The following is a 26,304-nucleotide window of genomic DNA, read 5'->3' as shown; positions in this document are numbered from 1 at the left end:
TGCACTTTCCAATAATTGTAATGGGAGCAGAGAGAAGCAAGTGCAGATTCTGGAGTGGGACAAGTCGGCAGAGGGAAGCCCAGCTAAATAAGTATGCCATTTGTTGCTGAAGCGAGGAACGTATTTGTGTTTTGCTCTGGCTGGGGAGCATTGAGTAATCCAGTGTGACAAAGGACAACGCAGTTGGAGCTAACATCGCAATATAGATCACACTTTTTTTTTTTAATAAAAGAGCGTGTCTGTTAATTGTTCTGGAGGTAACCTGAGGAGAACTCTCCTCTGTGTGTAGAAGGGGGAAAATGTTAGTAAAACTGCCCTTTTTTAGAGATCCACAAACAGAATTCACCCTTTGCCTGAAGCCAGCACATACTAAATGCCTGTGTGAATGTACCAAATACAATCTGAGGTTGACTCTTACAGTTCAGTGAACTCTGTATTTGCTATACACTGGCTGGCTTGTCATATGTATTCTTATGTAATCTTTCTAATGCGCATTTTTAATATGCCTGTCACTGTAGTATATAAATAACTCATGTAACTTAACGTTGTAAGTCACAGTAAGGATGCCTTTGGCCTCTTAAGCCATTCTGTTTCTTACATGTTTCTTTAAAGAGATTTACAGTCTGAGTGGGATTTTTTGTCTGTTTAAAAAGAAATTGATGAGCAATTCTAGATTTATACCTTGAGGCTGATGTGCATTTGGAGTGAAGGTGCAGGCTGTTTGCTTACTCTAAACTATTCTGCTTCTGGAGTATGAAGCCCTTAAAATAAATATAGATGTATGAGGGAAGATGGAAAGATAAATGAAGTAAGGATTTGCCGAATAGTTAGAAAATAAAGGCAGAATGTATGGGGAGAAGCACAAGTTCCACTATCTGTGTTACACTTTCCTTTATATGAAACTTATCCATGACTCTGTAAGTCTTGAGGAAGATTTGAGACAAAAGTTAGAGGGCATTTCTCCTAGATTGTTGATTTCATCTCTGTATTATTGTAGACCGCCATGTCATGACTTGCCTTCATAAATGGAGCTTAAGCTCCATTTAGTTTCTGTGTACTGCTTAAGTTGAAGTGTTGTTTCAAATCCTCTCTCCTTAAAAAAGAAAGGGTGTTTTTTGGTGTCCATTCTGTAGGATTTCTTATGACTAGCCCATGATTTATACTCTGATTTATAAATTCACAGTTTAAATCAGAAACTTACGAATTACTGTGTGCTTCTGCTTTAGAGGTAGAATGAATAGCATGTTATCCTTGAGTATGTGCCTAGAAAATAGAAAATTTTTAGAAGATGTCAGTGTAATTTTATGTTGTTGTGACTTTGCCTTTGATAAATGTGTTGAATTACTTTTTTTTTTCTCATTTACCTCCATGTTTAGTAATTCATATGTATTTACTCCTACAACTTGAAATGCTGAAGCTTAGAGTAAGAACTGTCTAGTGGATGAGGCTAGTGGGTCCCTCTTAAATAGGTGCTACACTTGATACTTTTATGTTTAAAGGTTATTGCTGCCTTGGATTTGCTAGCAGTGTTTATAATGTGCTGAACATCCCTTCTGGAATATAGATTCTTGGCTCTGCTCTGATTTGAGAGACTTAAGTTAGATTCCACCTTGCTTGTGAGAATTTCTCTTGCTAGTTTCTAAAAAGGAACAGCAAAATACTCAATTTGAGGGCTTCATCCTTGCTGCAGAGAGGCTATGTTGTTTTGTCTTTATCTGGTTGTGTTGAAAAACAGTAACTGATTTGGAACACTTGCAGAGTAGCCCTTGAAAGCCCTATACTGGTACTGACCAGTTTTTGTACTGGCCATGGAATGTAAGTAATGACCCATGCTAGAAAAAGGAAAAGTACGGCATCTTGTCCAGTGCTATGTATACCAGTGTTTGGTTGCAAAATAATTTTGATTGCTGCTGTTTTAGAGATATAAGTGTGACTTTTCCTATTGGACTGAATTTTGATTTGGATTAAGTGTGTTAACATTTTGATAATGTTTGTTGATAAACTTACAGTTGTGCTTAGAATATGGCCAGAGATAAGGATCGTTGTTAGTAGGGTTGATGGATCTTTAGTTTTAATTCAACTTAATGTCTAGTAATTTTTTTTTCAAGTAAAAGAAAGAATTTACTCTCTAGAAGTCTGACACAGACACCATCGTTATTCATTTGAAAGGTGTGTAGCATAGCTTCTGTATTCCTAGTAGTTGAGTTTGAGTTGCATGATGTACACATTCAGAATTGGCAGTTTTAGAGAACTTTAGTAAGCACAATTTTATGACCTTTGAAATAGTTCTCTGCTTGTATGACTACAGATGATAGAGTCACATTATGAGCCCTCCAGATTTTTCAGTGTTTTTTACCAGTTCTGCAGAAGGAACCAAGCTAATATCTACTGCATATAATAACATGTTAAGATTTAGTTTCCAGGTGTACAAATAAGAGATGTTTTGTTTGGGCACTTCAAAAGTAGCCTTTCTTTATGGTTTTGAAAGCTGTTTCCTAAAAGCCCAAGTAACAAAAATGCAAATAGAGCAATAGCTGTTAATAGGTGTATGGGGGAAAAAAAACTACATACCAAAGTCAAACTTGTGTTACAGAACATTTACGTTCCATTTCATTACTCTTCCTGCAGCTTATTAATTTGCTTAATAGTTTTTAGGGGAGAGAAGATGATGAACATAACATGAGGTACATCTGATCTTCTGTAGGGATCACTTTTCAAATTAGAAACTAATGGTTTACATTTTTTGCTTTACTTTTTCATAGAATGTAGATGGAAAATTCTGAAACTTGCGTAGCTGCTGCGACTAGAAAAGCATGCATTGCAATACAGCAGAAAAATAGGCTGTGATTAATAGCTGTATTCATTTGGAAAGCCAGCAGTTTTTTACTGAGTGTTTGGCTGATTCAAAATGAAGAAAATACATTGAAGCTCAAATTTACTATGGCTGGAGGGATGGTGGTGGTTTTGGTGAAGTCTTGGTGGTTTTGATATTGACTACCTAAAGGGTGAGTAGACCAGTGGGTGTTTTTAATTATTTTGTTCATCTTCTTTTTTTTTAAATGGAATAACACATTTGATTTTGTTTATGTTGTTCCTTGTCTGCATAGCTAAAAGTCCAGCTGTGAACCACTGGAACTGGTAGATGATGCAATGAGGTATCATTAGAGTTCTTTAGGGAGCTCTTACATTAGAGCTGTGTCCCGGAGAACCTCTCTAAGAAGGTTATGTCCAGAAAACTGAAGAGAAAGGATGTAGAAATCACATGAGCAAAGATTTAGCACTTGAGTTATATTCCTTTTTTACAATAAGACTGGGGTTGGTAAGGAAGTCCAACTTAAACTTTCTTTGAGACCCTTCATCAGGATAACAGAATAGTCTTTCTTTAATCTTTGAAAATGCTATGAAGCATTTGTATTTTTTTATCAATTCAGAATTGGTGACATACTCTTAAGAACACACCTTTGGTTTTACTTCACGTTTCATTATGGTTAGTGTACATTTCCATCTGTTTTGTGTGTTTTGTAGAAACTTGTGTGGGTTCTGTCTGGTTGAGTATGTTGATAATTAGGTGCACATTCCTTCTAGAGCTGCTTTTTTCTGAATGTTTCAAAAATTCCTAATCATTATGTATTTTCATGTTCATCTCTTCAAGATAGTGTTTGCAGATAGCTTCCCCACAAACTTCAGTCTGAAAGAGTTGTTTATAACTAGTAGTTGTGTTTGCTTCTTGTTGTCTTTATGGTTTAAGGAATAAGATATGTGGCTATGGATCAGGGCTTTGTTTTGATGTTAGTGTCTTGGTCAAGATAAGTACTAGTAAACTACTAATACATTGATTCTGTCTCTGTCCTTGTTTCCTTTTGCATGCTCTCATGGGGTGAGATTTAGACTATGTGAAGGAGTAGAGTGAGGGTATGTTATGTGAGGCTTACTTTAATTCCAGTTTCTGGCTGGCATTTCAATTTATAGATCTAAAGACAGAATTGTAAATGTTGTGGGGGAAAGAAAAAACATTTTCCATTTCTGCCAGGATTTGCTGGCATGCTTCACACTCTAAGCATTTTGATCCTGTTGTCTTCCTTAATTATGCAAGAAAATTTGAAATGCATATGGGTGGAACAGAAATCATTTAATTCCAAAAGTGATGGCTCCAGATTGGGAATGTGTGAAATAGTTGTGCTGTTATGAAATTTGAAAGTTACTTTTAAGGATAAAGTCATCCATCCACGATTCTTTGTTATTTTAACTTCCTCTTTAATTTTTTTTTTAACCTTTAACGTTTTCTGAGTTTTTACCATTTTTATTTCTGCCACTCCTTCCCCAGCATATTTTCTGGAATTTATGTTCAATCTTTTCAGTCAGGCAAGGTATGGTTTATTCTAGCAAGTGCCATAGGAGCAGATTTCTGATGTTTGTATGATTTATTCTTTATTCTCAATAAGAAAATAGATCTGTTACTCCCCAGGAGAGTTGTGCTTTACTGTGGGTGTTTTATAAGCACTATACGTAGGTAAACCTCTTTGCTTCATCATCACCCCTGGTAAAAACAGTAGAAAGAAGTTAGATATTGCCACAATAATAATATATGCAATCTGCCTGTGACCATCCTCTTTTTCCAAGCAAAGATAAGTTGAATTTGTCAAGATAAAGTGGGGAAAAGAAAAAGTTTAAATAAAAACATAAAATCACTGTAACTCTTGAGCTATGCAGTACTTCACAATGGTAGATTAGTATTCATGGGTTTTTTTAAATCTGGTATGTAAAAACAATCTCAATCTGTGTGAATCATGTCCAATTATAACAGTTCAAAAGATTTAAAAAAAATGTTTATCTGACAGCAGAATGTCTTAATTACTGTACAAGGAAGAGAAATTATTAACAGAAAGCTAACAAAATTTGATGAGTGTGTGTATATGGAATGAGCAACTACTTTATTCACAAGGTATAAAGAACATTCATTTCTGAGTTACTTTTCATACACATAAAAACTCCCACTGCCACCCCTTAGGTAAGTGGTGGTCCAGACTTTTGTCCCTTGGGACAGGGAACAGGAGGAGGTGGGGGAACAGATATTGAAAAATAGTTACCTTGTGGTCACTTTGAAATTTCAAAGTGGCCTGACTTTTTTTCAAAGTATTGCCTGTCTTTTTGGAGCTGGTGGGAACTAGAAGCATTTGGACTGTTTGAAAGCAATCCAGTTTTATCTGAAAGAAACTGGGATTTAGGATCAAGTGTGATAGCGGATTTGTGGATTTGGCAATCTCAAGCAGGTGTTTGTTTCAGAAGTGTAATTCAGAATGCTGTGTTAGACCAGAGGATAGAGAAGTGAAGCCTCTTTGATGAGAATCACACAGTGACCTGAGGGCTGCCTGGAGCCAGATTTATCAAAGTGTTCAAGATGATGATGTGTTTTGGTGTTGTCTCAGGAACTTAAATTGGCTTAGATAATAGAAAGGGTCCTTGAAAGGTAAATTTTCACAATCTGTCCCCCCCACCAACACCTATAAAACTGAGCAGGGATAGCTCTTTTCAAATTGAGACAGCACTGAGAAGGAACACTCTGCTACTATGTGGTAATTCAAAGGCTGGAACTCTCCCCTGGGAAGTGGACTTTCAAACCTGCCTCCACATTTCACCAAATAAATGTGCAACCAAATAGGGTGAGATGTTGTGTTAATGGTGTTCATTGACATGTGGAGACTCACAGAGGGGAAACCATAAGGTAACCATCATGACAAGTGGTTACTGCAATCATGTGTTCTGAAGGAATGGTTTGGGTACCTTCCCTTCCCACCTCACCCCAATTAAATAGCCTGTCGAGCAGAGCCTAGCATTTGAGGATACCTGCTTGGGCTTGGGTATGAGAATTTAGCAGAAATTAGACTAGATCAGGCCTTGGCAAACACAGAATGGGTGTGTAGAATATTTTTCAATACCAGGAAAATAGTGCATTTTTAATTTAGACACTTTATAGATTAAGCAGAAGATGAACAGAGGCTTTTCTGGGGGAGAAGGAATAATGATTTTTAGACTTGGAGATTTCAGTTGTGCCTAATTCCATCTTAAATTCTGCATATGAGTATTCTGCTGAAAATGTTAATCACTGCTGTTAATCACTAAATTGCCTTCTGGATTTTGGATAACAGTACATTATTAAACCCTCTATGCACAAATGCAATTGCTGTCAAGATTGCCTGAATGAAACTAAGAAAAATAGTGTAATGACACATAGTCATTTAGGTTTTCTGTTTCTCTTGGTCAGAATTTTAATATCTTTTAAATGTATTCATAGGTAAAAACATCAGAGTTTTATCGATACTCCCGGCAGCTGCGACATGAGGTTGACCAAGCCATGAATTACTTTCATAGCGTTCACCAACAGCCTTTGATGGAAATGAAATCGAACAAAATTCGTTCTGCCAAACCCCAGACTGCAGTGTTTAGAGGAATGATAGGACACAGTATGGTAAACAGTAAAATTCTTCTCTTGCACAAACCAAGGATCTGGTGGGAACTAGAGGGTCCTCAAGTACCCTTACGACCAGACTGCCTTGCCATTGTGAATAACTTTGTGTTCCTATTAGGTGGGGAAGAACTGGGGCCAGATGGTGAGTTTCATGCTTCGTCCAAAGTGTTTAGATATGACCCAAGACAGAACACTTGGTTACGAATGGCAGACATGTCTGTTCCACGTTCTGAGTTTGCCGTTGGAGTTATTGGGAGGTATGTTTATGCAGTGGCTGGGAGAACCAGGGATGAAACATTTTACTCAACTGAACGGTATGATATTACTGAAGATAAATGGGAATTTGTGGATCCCTATCCAGTCAATAAATATGGACATGAAGGGACTGTGCTTGGTAACAAGTTGTATATCACTGGTGGAATTACGTCGTCTTCAACTTCTAAGCAAGTGTGTGTGTTTGATCCCAGTAAAGAAGGGGCAGTAGAGCAGCGCACGAGGAGAACTCAAGTGGTCACTAACTGTTGGGAGAACAAATGCAAAATGAATTATGCAAGATGTTTTCACAAAATGATTTCTTATAATGGTAAGCTTTATGTTTTTGGTGGTGTCTGTGTGATCCTACGGGCCTCCTTTGAATCTCAAGGATGTCCTTCTACAGAGGTTTATGACCCAGATACAGATCAGTGGACTATATTGGCTTCTATGCCAATTGGTAGGAGTGGTCATGGTGTAGCTGTTCTGGACAAACAGATAATGGTTCTTGGAGGCCTTTGTTACAATGGTCATTACAGTGATTCAATTCTCACCTTTGATCCAGAGGAAAACAAATGGAAAGAAGATGAATATCCAAGAATGCCATGCAAGCTGGATGGCTTACAAGTCTGCAGCTTGCACTTCCCTGAGTATGTTTTGGAGCACGTTAGACGTTGCAGCTAAACCAGAATGAACAACTTAATAAAGTACAAAAAGCTATACATAATTTGTCAAAAATACAAACCAGCTGGATTCCTTCAGAGACATTACCTTGTGTTATAAGAACAACTGCTAAATGCTTAAGAGAAACAGGATATACAGGGAGAGTACTTACCAAGTTCATTAGAAAAGCCAATAGTTGGTCTGATATTGTAAAAGCTTTGTGTTTGTTTTCTTTTTTAACAAACATGATTGTAAGTAGGGGAAAGAAAAATATATTTTTGAGTGTTGTTACTTTTCTTTTTTAATGGCCATTATACCACTATGCTTCTGAAGTCAGTGGAGTTTAACAAAATATTTGTGTAAGGAAGGCTTTCTTTTCATTTTTCTTATTGAGGATCAAAATAAAGCTCATCATCTGTACTAGGTTACAAGGAGGTTTAGAAGAACAAAACAAAACCATTTCTGTATTTTATGTTGTCTTTTTGATACTTCTCCCATTAATTGCAAGGTATTCTCAAATCTTCTAGGTGTTTTTGTTTTCCATTATATATGTTAAAGAATAATCTTAACCCCTTTGCATGACCTTTTTCGTGGTTTTGTACAGTAGTACCAGTAAGTCTGCCAAAATTCAAATCACACATTTTCTACTACATTGAAAATGAAACATTTTTACATTCAAAACACTATTTCTATGTTGCCTTCTATTGTCTGCATTGCGTTTGCTGGTGAGTAAAGAACGTGTACACACATGCATACACTATGGAAACCATCTATAAATACATCTTTTTATGTGCAGTTACAATATTATATTTTAACTAGTGCACAGGTTCAGCTATATCTGTTGAATTTAAGGTATAGTACTGTACTTTAATGAGCTAAATAATTTGAAGTTATTAAGTAACTGGAGGCCTCATTTGCTATCGAAGTATCTTTAGTATATACTGATTGATTCAGTAACTTTTTTATATCAATGCTACAAAATCAACTGTTGATAATTTGTTATTTTATAAATTATTTTTAAAAAGTAAACACATCTGAGTTTCCTTTATGTTTGAATGTGCTGCCCAGTCTTTTTTTTTTATGAAAATGGAAAATAAGCAAATGCTCAGTACTGCTTTGACCCACAGGTATTTTCAGAACTGGATAAGCTACAGTTTATTCTCAGTACTTTGCTTGTATTGCTTCTTCAATATGAGTATTTTGTTTGTACTCATATTGAAGTGGTATAATCTTGATTATTATTTTAATTATTGACTGCTGTGAACTACTGTGTTTTGAAAAAGTGGAGTTATGTGGTTGGATGTTTAGTACCCCATTTATGTTTCTTTTACAAAAAAACCCCTATACAACTACAGCTACTGACTTCAGAGTGCCTGAATTGAGATATGTGGTCCAAAAGGGCTTTGAATAACTCCATTGTGTTCACTTGCAGACATTACTGACAGTAGATTGGTAAGAATTATCAGCCAAAACATAAATAATAACAGTAATTATATTCTGATTATATTTAACAATGTGAAATCAGTCACTTCTAGAGTCTAAAGGGGAGATTTGGAGAAGTTGCAGGCTCTCAGTTCAGACGTGTAGGGGCAAAATGCTGAAACACGCACCTGAATATTTTGTAAAATCTTAATGTTGATGGGTTTCACTTTAAGCAAGACTTGACTTTATATGCAGCAATGCAAAACTACTTTATTCAGCATCTTCCAGTCAGAAATCACTGTAGAAAAGGAATGTACAGTACTCAGGGAGTTCAAAAGAATGCACTTACAAAGGGACCAAAATCACCTTAAATTTCGTATGTTAAAAATAACACATACTTGCCTAAAATAAGTTTGAAGTAATTGATGGAAGCTAAAACAACATGTAAAACTCCTCAAACTTGTATTTTGATATTTTTCTAGTAATTATGTTCTGGATTGAAACGTGAGGATTTGTAGCAAGTCAGCAGATTTTTTTTTTTTTTTTTTTTTTTTTTTTTTTTTTTTTTGTTTAAAATGATTTATTGATAGAGTATTTTCTTTCCACATGTTTTAACAGAAAGAGAGCATGTACGCCATCATAGCTGTAGTGGTAAGTTACTTACACCACTAGTGACTGGACCAAATATTGATTCAGCTTTCTGATGCACACTAGTTTGCAGTAAAATGTCATTCTTTTTTTAACCAAAATTCAGTTTACTGAATTAGAAATCTAATTTACTTCCTTAATAGCTTAACGTAGAACCAGCTTGGCTTACATTAAAACCTCAGTTTCACTGTGAGACTTAAGCATGCATTACCCTGCATGAGTGCAGAGATATACTGACTCTAGTAGGTGCTGGCTGTGTGCAAGTAAAAAGATTCTACTGTATATAGTTCATGGAATATCAGGGCACAAGAAAAAACCCAAGGATTTAAAAAAAAATGTTTTATTCTTTTTGTCAGCAGCTCATTTCTCAATTAAGTTTATGGGGCAGCAAGAACTAATCCTGCTTGAGAAGGCTTTCATGGGCATCTTAGGTATAGCGTGGGGTACTTCTGTTCTATCTAGGGCCAGCCTGGGGAATGGCCGTGGTTCTGGGCATCTGGTCTTCACTGATTCATGTGTAGTAAAGAGACATTCCCAAGACTTCATTAAAAATAATGGTAAGGATGGGTGTGCTCAAGTTATATTTTTGAGTCTGCATTTGAGCCTTCTGAAGTTCTATGTGCTGAGTAACTGTCACTGAAGTCATTGGTGAGTACTGACTTGAAATATGAAGAACCAGATAATTTTTAGGTGCTCTGCTTTCAAGTTCATATTTATGTTCAGGCACCCAGTTCTGAAAGATCTTGTTCAGGTTTGTAACAGTAATTATTCTGTCCAATTCTAATTTGAACTGTTGGTTTCCACTTCCCTGAAGTTGTGTCTCCATTGGAAAGCTGGCTGTAACCCTTGGAGTATTAGGAATGGTTGGAATTTGGGTTTAGAACATGTGGGGCTATGCAAGAATGCTTTGTTAATTTACATTTCTGCTGTGCTTTTATTGCTTCAAACATGAAATACAAAATTAGCTTACATTCTTTTTCCATTATAGTGGAACCTTTGAGTTTTTTGAACTTCTTGAACTATTTTTGTTACTTTTTTGATCAAAGGGGTATTTTCCTTTTTTACCTTTTTTTTTTGTTTGTTTGAAAGATTCTATGTTTACTTACAGTACTTATCTCCAGATAATTTATTGTTTAAATAAATACAAAATTAAACTGGCTAATAAGAATTGCCTATGACTATCAAATTTTTAGCATTATGATCAGATTAATAAGAGGTTTTAAAACATTTGAATTCCTCTCATTTGTTAAGAAAAGGTAAGTTATTATCTGTAATTAGTAAGTTTGGGGCGGGGAGGGGGTCCTTCTCACTCCACCCATAATGGAATACCGACAAACCTGATCTTACCCACATATTTAAAATTTAAACGTGACCTGCTTTTAAGCAGCATCTACTTGCCTTTTCTTAAAAAGGTGGGGATAGTGACTTACAGTCTAGGGGGTTTTTCGCATTTATATATATATATGTGTGTCAGTTTCATGTCTTAATTTAGCAGCTAGCTTCAGGAGGAAATTTTGTTTTCAGATGAGCCAGGACGGACAAAAGGCAAAGTGCTGTGAAGGGGTTGGACACTGCCAGTTCCCTTTCCACATGCTGCTATATCTGTTTTTAGGAGATATATATATTTTTTTAAGACTGCATAAGAAAAAAATTTCTAAAAGCTCATTTTCCCCCACAAAGTGTTGCTACTAGTTTCTTAGTGGGAGGTGTTAGGTGGCAAAAAACCCTTTTGAAAGTTTTGTTCCCCATTGATTCAGCTGGAGGGAGGCAGTACTTGGTTTTACAAAGGCTCTGCTGTTCCAGAAGCACAGTTAGCAACAGTGGCTGGTGGCAGCACATGAGCTACCTGGCAACCTGCTTTTGTGCAAAGTGTGGATACCCCACTTTCCCAAGTGCAATAGCGACTCTGTTAGAACTAGCTCTAAGGGTTTGTGACTTTCCTATTTCTCTGGTTTCTGAGAGTTGCAAGGATGTTTTTCTTGAGGTCCTCCTGCTTTACAAACCAGAGTGCTGCATTTTTTCATGCTGATCTTGTGATAACTGCTTGCATCAGAGGTGAAACTTGACACTCAGGAAGCAAAGGATAAAATTCAGCATGTACAAATTCAAATTGGCTTAAAAATAAAAATGTTGCTTAACTCATTATGTCCATTCTTTGCAAAAGGAGGGTAAGCATTATGGGGAGAACCTAAAAGCCTTTTAAATAAATTTTGAATTTGTATCAGCATTTATATGACAAAGTCTTTTAGAAATAGTTACATTTGCAGAGGTACTATGCCTTTTTAATATATTTTCCCTTACCAAAAAAAAAAGTGAATTTGGCCTCCGATTCTTTTAACGCTTAAGTGTGTACTTCACGTATGTAAACAGTCCAGTATAAAGAAAACAGAAAACAGTAAGGTACTTAAAACAGAAAAGCACAGATGTTATTAAACCTGTGCTTAAGTGTTTATAGGGTTGGGGGCATCAAATAAAACATCCATCCTGCTTTCCTTCCGTTAATAAAAATGTACCTGGTGAAGTTACTTGAACAAGTGTGGTCTATCACATGTGGCAGCGCTCACTGAAGGAGAGTGGGAAAGAACATAACTGGAAAGGATGTGTAATCTATTTAAAACAAAGCTTGCTGGTGTCCTATAGCAAACATTTTGAGATTTTAATGTTCATAAAACAATCTGAAGCTGCTTAAAACAAATACTAATGACTACTTTTGCATCTGTATTCTATTTTTGAAACTTGATGAATAACTTCACCATTTCCAATTGTGTGGATAAACTTCATAAAACATGGTTGTATATGGCAGGTGACAGAAAAACTGGCTTCTCGGGAGCACGGCTTTCCCAGATTTCCCTATACTAATAAGTGAAGGTTTTTTTTCAATTGCCAAATGTCACTGTTTATGTAGTCTTTCAAAAATAACTTTCAAAGATCAAGTTCAATTATCTTTTGATTAATATTAAGATGGTAGCTAGGGGAAAACCACTTCTATTTACAGATGTTAGTTTTTATTTATGGGTCTGGTAGAAAACCTTGGTGTAAGTCTAGCAAATAATGTAGGACTGTAATGTTACCTGTACTTATGGAGCTTTTATTACCTCAGTGGGACCCACCTAACATTTATTTCAGTTCTGGGAACAGGCGAAGGGAAGAGTGAGCTATGCTTTTATTTAAAATATTTTTCCCTATATATTGTTATTTTTGTAGATATTTTTAAAATAAATTATTATATGATGGAGAATGCAATTCCACTGTAGTTTCCCACTTGATTCCAGTGTACAATATCAGATTGTTTGTATTGAAAAGAATGTATTTGGTAAGTATTTGATAAGTTAATGGGAAAAGTTATTTTCAAACCATGCTGTGTTAGTACTAGCAATTGGAAATACTTTTCCTATATGAAATTAAAATTATCTATATATATGACCTCATATGTACATTTGGATTAACTGTCTAATGACTACCCCAGGGCTGCTATAAACTTCTCGGAATAATTTAAGAATTGCTTGTTTTTAACTGTTTAATAGTCTTTTTTTTCTTGTCCTTTTTTGGCAGAAGGTAATTTTCCCTAGCTATGGAAACAGTGTGCTTGGACTTGCATATGCGCTCTGTTCAGATTTTAAACTTAAAAAAAAAATGTATAAAATGTGTATAAAGGAAAGTGTAAATAAAAATATTTTTAATCTTTAAACACTCTTGTGTAAACTTTGTAATACTTGAATTGTAGTCGACCTGGATTACTTTCTATGGGACTTCAGGGTTTACTCAGTTAAGTAAATCTTCAAAAATATTAAGTGTTGCTATAATTCATAATGTTATATTAATGATAGCTAAATTTATCCCGACAAGTTGTCCTTATATAGCATCAAGCTTGTATCTCTAGCTGTATTTTATAATCTTGCCAGTTTTGATTGCTGCAGTACATTCATGTGTCTGCTCTGCATTTCAAATTGAAATCATGTTCTGAGTCAATTTCATTGTTACATCAGTAACTCGGTGTCAAGGCATACATTTAACCTCTAAGACTGAAAACTGAGCAAACCTGTGGTGGTAGAGGCCAGGAGAAAAGGCGACTGTTCCCCGCTATCATACACATGGAATTGAGGGCTCTGAGACCATGTGCATTCATCACACGTTTGTCAGGAGTCCAAGTCACGCTGCTTTATAGCAGGAAGAGGAAACTTCATTTCAGGATTAATATGTCAGATTAGAACAACATTCAATACCAAGAGGGAAGGGGGTGGGTAAAACAGAATGTTATGATCTTAGTTTCTTGAGCAGTCTGTTGAAAGCTTTCCTTGTCAGTCCCTTGCCACATTTTTCCTTTGCCACTATTTTTCAACAGCTCTCTTGCTGTCAGATCAAAGCCCCTGGTTGAAAAAATCTGCTATCAAGAATATTTGAAAATAACTGTAGTCTCATGTTTTTTTGAGTTCTATAATAGCATTTTTATTTTATTGCTTAGAATTACTTAAAACTTAATTTGCATGAAGTAACTTTTTTTTCCCCTTCCCTCTTTGGTAACTTGACTTCATTCTACACTAAGTACTGTTTAGTCTTAGAAAGAATAGTGCAGATGAATTTGTGTTGGTCCCAGTGGGATGTGTCACAGAAGGAGGTGCCTCTTTTATTGTGATGTGTCCCCACTTTTTGGTTCAAAAGGAGACCAAATGTGCTAGACTGATACAGTGGAAGAGAAGATGACAGCAATCTTTCCACGCTGTAAATGTGTTATTTACAATTATTTTTGTTCACCTTTCTAATTTCCCTTCTCTGTGAGCCAGGTTGTGTTTTTGGCAAATACTTTTCTTCCATGATGCTATGCTGGCCAGCCTGACTTACTTATTAGCACCTCTGTAGCTGATTAGGAATCTTAAATAATTATTCCATTTTTTCACTAAGGATGGCTCTCACATTTTAACTGATTGATAGTTGCTCATATCAAATTCTTCACCTTTTTTTAATATGTGGCCTTATTTTTTGGCAATAGTTCAGTTATCTGTGTTCACCTGTACAGTATGAAATTAATGTTAGTTTGGCAAAGGATTTTTTTCAGTTAATTCCTTCCAGATTCTTTAGTATAAGTTATCCATCCTTGTTGACTTGAAATTCTGAATTTCAACAGGTGTTCCCTCTTTGTTACAGACTGAGGTTTTGGTTCTATGGTTTTGTGTTTGCTGTTGTTGGGGCTTTTTTGTTTTGTTTTTTTCGTGCTTTTGTTTGGTGATGGTTGTTGTGTGTTTGTTTCTTGGTTTGTTTCATTTGCTTCATAATATGGACAGGAAAACTGTTGCTTTGGGTGTTGCACAGGTTCTGTATGAGTTCTTTACCTTTTGAGTTCATAACGTACTCATGGACATGTGATTTCCCCCACCCAGCCTTCAGCCTGTCAAATCTTACTGATGTTTCAATGTCACCTTTTAATTGGAAAAATTTTTTTGTTCTTTCGAGGGAGAGGGTAGGGAATATGTGTAAAGACAGCTTTCATTTCTTGTTTTCATTAACACTCTCCACTTTTACATTTGATGCTTTAGTTGCACTGCCAGGTGCTTTAGGTGATGTTTACTGGTAAAAATAAACCTCATAATGATCTGTGTTTAAGTACCCAGTGACTCTTCAGTCATCTCTCAATTGGAACAAATACCAGCATTAAGCACCATATGGTAAGTCACAGGCTTTCTTGATTGATGCTGTATAGTCCCTGACAAACCAAAAAAATGTTATTTTTGGCATGTGTCTGATGTGTCTCAATGTGTCTCCTGGTGATGTTGCCCTTGGTAGCGGTTCTGTATTATGGATGTTGCTCAAGTGGTGCTGAAAACCGTTTGTTTTCTAATGAAATAGATGGCTTTAATGGTTAACGATTTTATTGCACTATTTATTTTTACCAGACAGATATGTCTTTGGCCAAAACTGGCAGCTTCCTTTCCCACACCTATTTCAGTATCTCCTTGGGCATCTTCTAAGCATTGGTTGGTTTGTTTGTTTGTTTGTTTTTGTCATGTGGTTCATCTCATGAGTTTGAGTTATGCCAACCATTTAATTCTTTTTCAGTGTGAGAATCTTGATCTCCTGTAGTGAGCTGTGCATGTTTTGGGTCTTTTTATATGTATTTGAACACTACTGACAAGACTTACTGACAAGACTTACTGACTTCACCATCCCTTCTTTGTCAAAAGAATTGCATAGTGCTAACTGAAACCAAGTATTTCCCCCATGTTTAACTTCCATAGTCTCGGGGAGGAGTTCTGAGGGGGTCAGAGTATTCCTCTTGTGTTTACCTTCCCAGGTTGCTAAAGCTCTACAAAGCACGTGGGATTGTGCTTGTGGTGGTGACACTGGTGTCAGTGCAAGGCACGGCCTCAGCACTTTTGCCCCCTGCTGGTGTAGTGATGGCCTTCGTTTTCACCCCTGGAAAGGAAGAAATTGCTCTGCTGTCATCTTGCAACTCTTAGAAATCCCTGTTGGCTAATTTATTTCCAAGTCTCTTGAGTATCGTTGGTCGGCTGAGGATGTTCCATGGGATTTGTTTCGTGTCACACATGCTCTCACTTCTTAGTCTGGTTCTTACAGGTAGTTCTGAAGGATTTTTTAATCTAGCACAGGTGGCAACTTGATACCAATAACCTATTTTAACTTACAATGAAAGCCAAAACATCTCAATTAAAGATTCAGAAGATGACATTTCAGAGTGCCAAACCTTTTATATAAGTATTTCTTCTTCTGCTCCTTCTCAGTTCATTTATTGCAATCAGGAAGAGTTACTGACAGGTAATAGTTATTCCTTCACTGTTTCTCCTGACAGATTATCCAAAACACTGAAATGGTCAGAAAAAAAATAGGCAATGGTAATTAACTGAACTATGTCTTTTAATAACTCTTCATGGTCTTAAAGTTGGGAGCTGATCCAACTAACAACCTTATTGGAAATATTTTTGCTGATTTCTGGAGGAGCTGGGTTTTGGCTCAGTACTGTTTGTTGAAAACAAGGGGAGTGAGGTTGACCTCTGTGTAAGTTAAATAAACTAAATACTTCAGCCAAAGAAATCACAGTACAAAATTGTTAACATCCAAACAATCAACAAGCTGTACTTTGCAGAAGTTATGAACCTTACAAAATTATCATGATTGCTCAATATTAGTTTTGTCCTAGCTTTGCAGTGCAGAGATTTTTTTTTTTCCCCCATGGTAAAAAATAATTACAAGAATGTATGTTTTGCTAAACTTGTTAAACTAGTGTAGGAAGCCATGCTTTCAGATTTGTAGCCTTGTTCAAAGCAGGACAGAACACAATAAAGTGACTGGAAGGTTCGCACTTTTCCAGTACCTTAACTTCTGAAGTTTTATGCATCTGCTGTAGATGGAAATTGTCCGGTATCCTTCAGAGCCAATGCCTGGGACCAGGCATACAATTTAGCTACTTCATATTACCATTCTTCTGTAACAATAGACTGGTTCTCAGGCTTTTCAGTTAGTGAAGTTGCCATCCCTTGATGTTCAGAGAAGTTACATCCCATTTCTGTACCTGTATAATACCGTGCAGTGTTACACACATAGAGGAATAAGAATCTGTTCAATCACACTTCAGGAATGTGACATTTTCCTCTTCCATAAAACTGTCAAAGCAAGCAAAAGCATTGGTTTTCACATGTGCCAGCACCATATTGTACTAATTTGTGAGACTGAAGAGGTAATTTCAAATGATCTATTAGAGAGAAATAGACAGTGTCATTCTGTGCACCACTACCCTGTGCTCCTTTCATCCTACAACAGAAACTGGAACTGTGCCAGCCATAGCCCACCTCCACAGGGCAAAACCATGACTTCACGTAGCGGGTGATAACATACGGTAAAGATATAAATGTGCCAGTGATCACTGGGGAAAGCTATCTAGATGCCAATTTTAATTAGTGATTGTGAAAGAACCCTGAAACATGTCTTAGGGTTTCCTAAATGCATTTCAGGATTAAATGTGTATAAGGTCGGGTGTTACTCCTTTGTGAAAGGTACCCTCAGAATGGAAGCAGCAGTTGAAGGTACCAGACGTGATGGTTTTTGATGAATGTGAAGCAAAGGAATGGAAATGTGCAAAACCAGCCTGAACAAATGCCGTGGTACCAAAGAGCAAGGAACTGCAGTAGTACCTCCTGGCTAATGAGTACTTTCCACAGAAACACAGGATTATGTCCTGAAAAAGGCATCTTGCTTCTAGTTTTGCCTTGTACCTCTCATTCTCTCTCGATAAAATATGCCCTCTTCATTTTTTCTAGCTTCTGTTGAGCTTGGGAAGAGCAACATGTTGGCTGTATGGACACTGTAGTGGGACAGTAAGAGTAAAATGAAGAGGTGATTGATGAATTGTATGGAAATGGAGATCTAGAAAACAAAAAACTATTTAAAAGCCAAATAAAAGCTTTTCCTCTCAAAAAGGGTGTTACCCTAGCCTGAACAAATAAAGCCATGAAGCCAAATTTCTGCCTTCTAGAAACAGAATAATAAAGGTTTCCCCTTATGCTGTTCTATTGCATCGAATGACAGTGGGAGTGTCAGTGAAGAAAAAATCTGGATGATTCTTCATGTGCTGCTTGGCTCTGTCCCACTTCTTGTTCAAGCTGCACAACAAAGCAGAAGGGTCTGCTGCTCTTTTGGTCCCTAGAACCCTGTAAGGCTTCAAGCCCTGGCCCAGGGACTTAATGGTGAAGCAAGTCAGAGCTTAAGCCAAGAGTTAAGTAAGAACGTAAGTATAGGCTTCACTACTCAACTACACAAATCTTTGCCTTTTTCTCAATGACTTGTGTAAGGCAAGGTGTTGCACAGCTGGTAGTGTTATGTGCTGCATTCTCTAGTTGGTCTCTGTGTGAGTGGTTACATCCCATGGACCTCACTGTAACTCCTCTCACTCTTACAAGTGTGTGTGGGTACTGCTAGAAACATTGACATGCCATTTTCTAACAGCAAGAAGGAAGACACTAAAACACTTTCAGTAAAAGACTGTAATAATCATGTAATGGTACGTGTATATATAGTAAGCATATAATACATTCTTCTCATTCACGGGAGAGCTGCATCACGTGCCCTGGTAGAAAGTGAAATAGAAATTAAACCCCTTCAAAAATGGTAATCTTAAAAGTCAGTTATAAGTAACAAAGTGAGCTCAGCATGAGACTGTTAATTATTAAAAAGGCAGCACAGTAAAAGAAGGAATGTGTGCCTTTAGTTGGAAATTATTTGCTAGACCAAGAAACTGTGATTCTGGTAATTAAACACTTTATTATATCCCTCTTTGTCTCTCTCTATATATTTTTTTTTACATATGTATATATGTATGAAGATACCGATGTCAATACATTTATAGGCAAATGAGGTAAAGATATTCACATCATCTTGCTAGGAAACTAAGGATTACTGTGAAAATAATTTTTAAGGTAAAAAGATTTGATGTGCTAAATACCTAACGAGACTGGCAACAGATGCAAAACCTTTAGCCTTTTAACTTCAATTAATTTCCAAAATGTATTCAGTTTGACTGAAATCCAAGATGCATTTGAATTTTGAAAGGAGTTGGACTTTGTTGTGATGGGCACTTAAGAGCATCAAAGGGGTGTTTGTGTTCTCACTGCTACTAGTAGGGTATGCCTGTGCTTTAGAAGAGGATTGCCACACCACACGTTAGCTGGCATCTCTGTTGGAAGGATCAACAACTTGTAAACAGAAGAATTATTTGTCAGTGCTTGAAAGAGAGTGATTGGAAAATGTGGAACTAGAGCTACTGCTGGCTACAGTGAGAAGTCAAGGATTTTAATTATGGAAGGAACAGTTGGGTGTTTAACTGCAGAGACACTGAAAGTGAAACTATATGTAGTTGGATTACACTGGTTTGTTGTTTGGTTGGTTGGTTTTTTGCATTATGTTTGGGGTTTTTTTCTACATGTCCCCTGTCTTAGAATATAGGATCTTTATTTGGAAAGCACCGACTATATTTTGGATGCTGTCATAATGTGACACAGCTGATGAGAAAGCACAAGCTGCAATTCAAATACTGGTTTACCCCAGATGTGAGCACAGTAATGCCCCTTCTACAGTTATAGGCAGGTCAGTGGAAAAGCACAAAGAGCTCTGCAATGGCATCTGTCCTTAACATTCTGTTTATTGCCTGAAAGTGACTTCGGACCTCATAGCTGCCAAACTAGCACCTCTGACACAAATTAAAAAATGACCCACATTAAGTATGAAAAGCAAAAGAACAAGGTAAGTTTCACTCCGAATAAAACAGTATTATTAAATATGGAACTTTGTTCAGCCCCGCCCCCCCCCCCCTTTTTTTTTTCTTTTTTCTTTTTTTTTTTTTCCAAGTTAGGAAGTGGATAAGTGACTGTGCAAGTCATAATGCAATGGAGAAAGAGGCCCATTAGCATTCTTCATTCATCAGTCACTTAAGTATGTTTGGGTTACAATTCTTCGTTGCTAAAGATGGAATTTTCATAACCAAAACCATAATAAAATATTGTTATTGTCTGTTATCTTGTGGTTTGGGTACTGAAGCTCATCTTGTACCATTTGTTCATTGCATTTCTGATATCCCATTACCTTGGAAACATCAGCTGCTGCCTGTGAAATACAGCAGAAAAATTACAATAAAGCTTTAAAAAGAAAATGCACAAAGCTGAGATCTTCTTATTTCACCTCAAATGGCTCCTGACAGTCCCATGTGCCAACGAACAAGAAGGGCTGTCTGCTAATTTTACAAACAGCTCATTGAGATGCATCACGCAATTCTGTTATGCGATGGTTAAATAGCCTCATTAGTCTGAAAAATACTTGTTCCTGCTATAGCTAGTTCTATCAGGTCTGTAAAGAAACTGCAATAGAGAAGTACAGGAATTTTCTTTAAGAGGGAATAACAGAAATTATCACAAAGAAATGTAAAGATAATAAGAGGGAGCGTACCTCATCTGGCTTTCGACAATATCATTCCTAGTAAACTAGCTGCTCCCTTATTCTTAAGCTGCTTTACCTTTTGCATAAAAATTATTTTTGATAAAAATTTCCAGGACTAATAGAGTGCTATTCTTCATATTCTAAAATAAATTACTACAATTTGGGGGAGGGGTCAACCTGAGAAAACTCATAAAGAGAGGATCCACATTATTTCTTGGTATTCTTACTGTGCCTAAATGATGAGTGTAGGCTTCTCTCCCCATGCCAGGAAGGAAGAGATGACAGAATGCACTCCACAGCAGTGCTGGGGTGCTGTGAATCCACATGGGGAGTCTATGGCCAGCCCATACCCAGGCAGCAGACGTTTCAAGAGTCAGGCAGTCTGAACCATCCCTGCACCCCAAGTCATAGAATCATTTTGGTTGGAAGAGACCCTCAGAATCATTGAGTCCAACCATAATCTAACTCTAGCCCTAAACCATTTTCCCAAGAACCTCATCCACACACCTTTTAGACACTTCCAGGGATGGCAACTCCACCACTTCCCTGCGCAGCCTGTTTCAATGCCTGGCAACCTTTTCTGTCAATAATTTTTTCCTAATATCCAATCTAAACCTCCCCTGGCATAACTTTGAGGCCATTTACTTTTGTCCCATCACTTGTTACTTGGGAGAAGAGGCCAACCCCCTCCATGCTACAACCTCCTGTCAGGTAGTTGTAGAGAGTGATCAGGTCTCCCCTCAGCCTCCTTTTCTCCAGGCTGAACAGCCCCAGTTCCCTCAGCCGCTCCTCATCAGACTTGTGCTCCAGATGCCTCACCAGCTTCGCTGCCCTTCTCTGAACTCCCTCCAGCACCTCAATGTCTTTCGTGTAGTGAGGGGCCCAAAACTGAACACAGGATTTGAGGTGGGGGCTCACCAGCACTGAGTACAGGGCAATGGTCACTGCCCTGGTCCTGCTGGCCACACTGGTGCCAGGCCTGGGGCTGTGTGGGACCCCAATAGAATTGTGATGGTGACCTTATGGCACAGACTGTGGAACTTGCACTTTCGTTAGGTAATAGCTAATCTGAACAAAGAATACAGACAAGTGCTTTCAAGCGCCTGTGTCATAAGCTTCAAGATATTAATACTTTTTCACTGCTACCTAAAAATTCTCAGTATTCAGTAAAAGGAAGACACTTGTTTGCATTTGAAATGTGGTATTAGGTGACCAAGATGAAGTATGAGGAAAAATATCTCACAAAATGTTAAAAATAACAAGTACCAGCATCCTAATAACTGATCAGAAAACGATGACACATGAAATAAGTCACCTCTTTTGGTGTAGTTGCTATTTTTATTTTTTTCCACTAGTGTATTTGCTGCCTTGGCCTCGAGTGCTGCAAAAGATCTTACACACAGTGGGAGGTGGAGACTCCTGACCGGCAAATCTGAAGAAACAAAGCAGCAGTGAATTGACTGACAGCAGGAAGACATTTCTCACCATTTAAATCAGAACGGAATATTGCCCTGGTTTATCTTATCTGACAGGAATTTAGTACTCGTTGGTTTATTAATTTATTATTTTGAGGTTAGAAAGGAACGGGACACTCCTCACTCCCTTCAGTTTTCGCTGCTGCCGCCGCGGCGGCAGGAGAGTGATGGGCGGGGCCTCCCCTCTGGCCCCGCCCTCTCGGCGTTGCCGGGTTACGGCGGCGCCGGTGGGCGGGGCCGCGGGGGTAAGGATTGCACGCGGCACCGCCTCCTTATCGGGCCGTTCTTCTTGACGTCACAGCTTAGCGACGCGGCCGGTGTCCACCGCCCGCTCGGCGCCGCCATGTTGAAGGTGAGGAAACCACTGCTCCCCACGCCGTGCCCGTCACTGTCCCCTGCCCGTCTCGCCGCAACCCCGCTCCCTTGACAGAGCTCCCCGCCGCCCGTACCCAACCTGGGGGAGCGGGCGGAGGCAGGCGGTGGTCCCTCCCTCCCTTCAGGCCTCGCCTCCGCCCCACCCCGGGGCCTTGCAACGGGACGCGGCGGTTCCCGCGGACGCGGCGGCTTGGGCGCGGTGCCGCCGGGCCGCGGCCCTGGGGGTGTCCTTGTCCGGTGCGGCGGCGGGGCGAGGCCGGCAGGGGGCGGCCCGGGAGCGCGACCGGAGGGCCCCGCGCCGAGGCGCCTTGCGGGCGGGAGCTGTGCGCCGGGAGGGGCCGCGATTCTCCCGCTTCTCGTTTTAAAGTGGGTTCTGTTTATTCGGTTGAGTAGACGCGTTAGCGAAGACCCTGGCGTTGTTGCCAGCGAATGATTTTTTTTTTTCCCTTTTGGAGCTAAAACTGCTAAAAATCTGTGCTGTCTGGGACAGTTCCGCCCGGAGCACGTTGTCTGTAACTCTCACAAGCTGTTACTTCTACTCTTGTTGCAGCTGCATCATCTCTCTCTTTAATATTTCAAAATTGAGTGCCCAGTCCGTGTTGCACAAAAAGAAAACACATGCACACTATGTTCCTTATTTAAAATTACTTCTTGGATACAACAGCATGGGGTTGTGAGTTAGTGTTATTGAGGAGTTTGGATTCATACAGTTGTGAAAGTCCTGGTCTCACAAGTCGCCCTTTATTGCATGTAGGTTGTCTGTGAAAAGGGGAGAATGTGCATGATCTGGGCCTAAAGCCCATAGCTGTCTCAAGGGTCTTTACTTCTGATAAGAAGAGCTCCAGATCCCTTCAGGCTAAAAGCCAGTTGTATGTTTTAATCAAATTATTGTCGTGATTACTCATGAAGCTGGAGGTTTTTAAAAGCTGGTGATACTCAGTTCTTGAAATTAGTTCTTTTTTATACCTTTTTTGTTTGCCAAATATTGATAATATATCAACATGCTGAGCAGCCTATGCTTGCTTTCCTCTTGCCATAACTTGCATTTTTTTTTGTAGTATTTTAAAGTTGGGGCAATTGCTGAAATTCTTACATAAGGATTTATTGTCAGAATTTTTGAGAATTATGTAAATGTTACTGAATTGTCCATTAGAGGAACCTGAGGGTTTAGATGCTATGCATAGTATTACAATTTTTATACAGCCATTGAGGTTAGCCATATCCCAGTGTTTTGGGCCAACCTTGGTTTTGCCTCTAAGAGCAAAAGAGGAAGGTGGCTTCTTGATGTCTGTGCTTCAGGAAACAGGAGTGCTCAAGAGTTTGATTTTGGTTGGTTGTGTGTGTTTTGTTTTAGTTGAGGTTAAGAGGTAGGAGGAAGAATGGAAAAAGAAGAGGAAAATTAAGCAGCTTTGTACGTTAGGGCAAATATCAGTTGTTACCAAAGCCCCTAAGGATTTTTTGTTCTTTCTTTTCCCATTTTGACAGGTTGATAATAACAGTAGCAAGTGAACTGAGAAACCACAGACAAGAGGAAAAAAAGACAAAAGTTCTAGTTAATCTTTAGCTCTTTTTTTCCCATGTTTGTATTGAGAACTAATATGGGATTTATTCTTCCCAGAGGCATTTTTTTAGTTAAGAATCAAGAACTTTGAGAAAGACAGTAACGCAAGACAATGGAAGATGAAATGTAGTAGTCTTTTGCCCTCCACCTTTCAGATAGAATTTGCTCGTGAGTGATCTGGTGTCTGCAGATAAATTTGAATTCTTCAGCTAGATAAAGGAATAAACTTAGTATCTTTTTTTATTTCAAGTAAATGCAGAGCATTGCCTAGAGAGAATGTCAGCTCTACCTTTTTTGTATCAGCTGAATAGCTGTTAAGACAAGCAGATTAAATGCACAGCTCCATCAAAGTGTTTTACTAAACGAACTGGTTTGTAATACCTGGTTAATATGGAATTAAGAAATGAGGTCCTAAAGTGAATTTTGGAAACAAAAAGTAGAATGGTTAATCTTTAGTGTTAACAAATAAACCTCTTATTGTGGGCGTGTTTATATGGTACTTTAGTACCAATTGTATCTGTCTCATAAACTTAACTGATGTAGAAGACCATTGCAGTATAGCTTGAACAGTGCATTTAAGATTTAGGAGATTCTTCTTGCCCTTTTCATGTTTAATTTAATCTTATTTAAACTGTAAATATGAAACTTTTAGAAAATGTCTGCATTTCAAGATTTTGATAATATGGTGTGCATCTTTATATACAAATCTTAAATATTTAAAGCATTTGCATTTACTCTTTCTGCTGGTAACATTTAGATAATTTTCAAACAATATAAATGGTGTTGAGCAGCAGCACAAAACACGCCTGTTATTTAACACAGCAGACTGGTTTTATTTTTCCTAAACAGAAGTTAGCAATAATGAATTATACTGAATTAAAGTATTGGTTTTTATGTTGCAGTTGTGTTGTGTTTTTTTTTTTTTTAATTCAAGGGACACTTGCAGAAATGATAAATAGAAGATGTGAAAACTATGGATGTGTATTCATGTAACAAACTTTTGCTGTATTCAGGAATTAAGTTTTAGACACTTGTCTCTGAGTGGCCCTCTCTGAAGTTGTGTTTTTCAAGGCTTATTTCAAAAGCCATCCCTGCTACCTACCTATTTGGAGTGTAGTGTGTTCCATTAATTTAGTATTTGATCTACAAAAGCTATTTGTAGTTTTAGACTTATTTGAAATTTAGGCTCACATGAAATATTTGCACTGAATATGATTGTCCAGGTAACTGGTTGTTGTGGTTTAAATACATTTTAGATTGCTTTGAGGGAAGTGAATGGAGTAGAGAATGTCTTGATGTCTTTTCTAGCTGTGTGTTTCATTCTTAAACATTCAAAAAATCACAGGAAGTAATATTTTACTGAAAGCATATTTTTCAGAATGAAAATGCATTCAGATTTTTGCCTTTTCAGTGGCAGAGCAGTTTTGCAGTGAAAAAAAGGAAAGAATGAGGAAATATGTTCTACAGTTGTTAATGGTCAGTGTCGTTCATATTTTTATCTTGGCTCATGACAGTATGTGAAAATTCTTTGTTTAAACAAGCATTATTAAATATTGTTCATGTCTTTCCTTGGCTGTGAAACAGAACTGATCTGGTCGTTGTGGTGTTCCATTATAGTGCTGTAATAACGAGTCCATAAATAAAAATAAGGAAAAACTTAAATTTTAAGCTAAGTTTTTCCATACCTTTTGACCTACCAGATTCCTTGTGTCTTTCTGAAAAGCAATCCCATGACCTAGTTCTTGTGTGCTGTTTCTCTACATGTAAATGAACTTTTTCAGCAAGTTTGACAGCTATATAATCTAATTTTGAGTTTGAAAGTCCCTTGGTTACATTTAATAAATGCTCCATCTGCAGAGCAGTAGAAGAAATTTAATTTGCAAATACTGATCTGTTTGCAATAAACTTATAGTCTGGATAATTTTAAAGCTCTTTTCTAATAGTTCTGCAATGGGCAGAAGCAAAGTTTCAGAGTAACTGTCCCGTGGCTAGGTCAGTTATCATCATAACAGCCTGAAGGATATATTGGTTTGATCAAGGCTTCAGTGTCACAAGCAGCTAGGTCAACGTCATGTTCCCTTGTGACTTCGGAAAAGGAAGAGGACTTGTCGCCTTCTCCTTTTTCATTCCCTGTTCCCTGGCCACATGGTTCCTCTGGTGCTTGTCAGACTGTTTTCACAGATGGGTTCAACTTACTAACCCCGCACAAAGCTCTCCACTTCTTTTTCAGGATTAATCTTTTGCCAAATTGGCGAGGTGAATTGCCTCGCAGGGGAAGCGTCCGGCCACCAAAGCTAGGGCAAGGTGAGCAGCAGGACTTCGGGAATGGATGCGGTGGGCAGAGCCAGACCTCTCCAGCTTGGTGGCCGCAGGCTGTTAGATCCACTCACACTGTCACCTGAGGCAACAAACCGCAGGCTGTTGTAACTGTGTGTGTGTTTACCTGAGCAGTAATGTGAGCGTGAGGCTTGAAAGGTTTCCCATTGGAACTGCCGTTTCTTGAGTTA

The 26,304-nt window shown here is 38.1% G+C and overlaps 2 protein-coding genes across 10 annotated transcripts in view; both read left to right on the top strand.

The window, feature by feature from the left end:
• KLHL15 (kelch like family member 15) overlaps nucleotides 1-13,133 on the top strand; it is a 28,963-nt gene extending 15,830 nt beyond the window's left edge. For all 8 annotated transcript variants that reach the window (XM_082076112.1, XM_082076111.1, XM_082076113.1 and 5 more), the window contains one exon: nucleotides 6,293-13,133. In XM_082076112.1, the coding sequence (XP_081932238.1) occupies nucleotides 6,293-7,402 (1,110 nt within the window). In that variant the 3' untranslated portion in view covers nucleotides 7,403-13,133. The remainder of the gene's footprint in view (nucleotides 1-6,292) is intronic.
• An 8,981-nt stretch (nucleotides 13,134-22,114) lies between these two features.
• APOO (apolipoprotein O) overlaps nucleotides 22,115-26,304 on the top strand; it is a 31,266-nt gene continuing 27,076 nt past the window's right edge. Inside the window, exons 1-2 of one of the 2 annotated variants that reach the window (XM_082076122.1) lie at nucleotides 22,189-22,213; nucleotides 25,209-25,273. In XM_082076122.1, coding sequence (XP_081932248.1) covers nucleotides 25,244-25,273 — 30 coding nt within the window. In that variant the 5' untranslated portion in view covers nucleotides 22,189-22,213; nucleotides 25,209-25,243. Of the gene's footprint in view, nucleotides 22,214-25,208; nucleotides 25,274-26,304 lie in introns of both variants that reach the window. The other variant, XM_082076123.1, reaches the window with a different exon arrangement.

Source organism: Streptopelia decaocto (assembly GCF_964273445.1).
Source record: "Streptopelia decaocto genome assembly, chromosome: 1".
Lineage (NCBI taxonomy): Eukaryota > Metazoa > Chordata > Aves > Columbiformes > Columbidae > Streptopelia > Streptopelia decaocto.
This window is presented reverse-complemented; position numbering and strand designations above follow the sequence as displayed.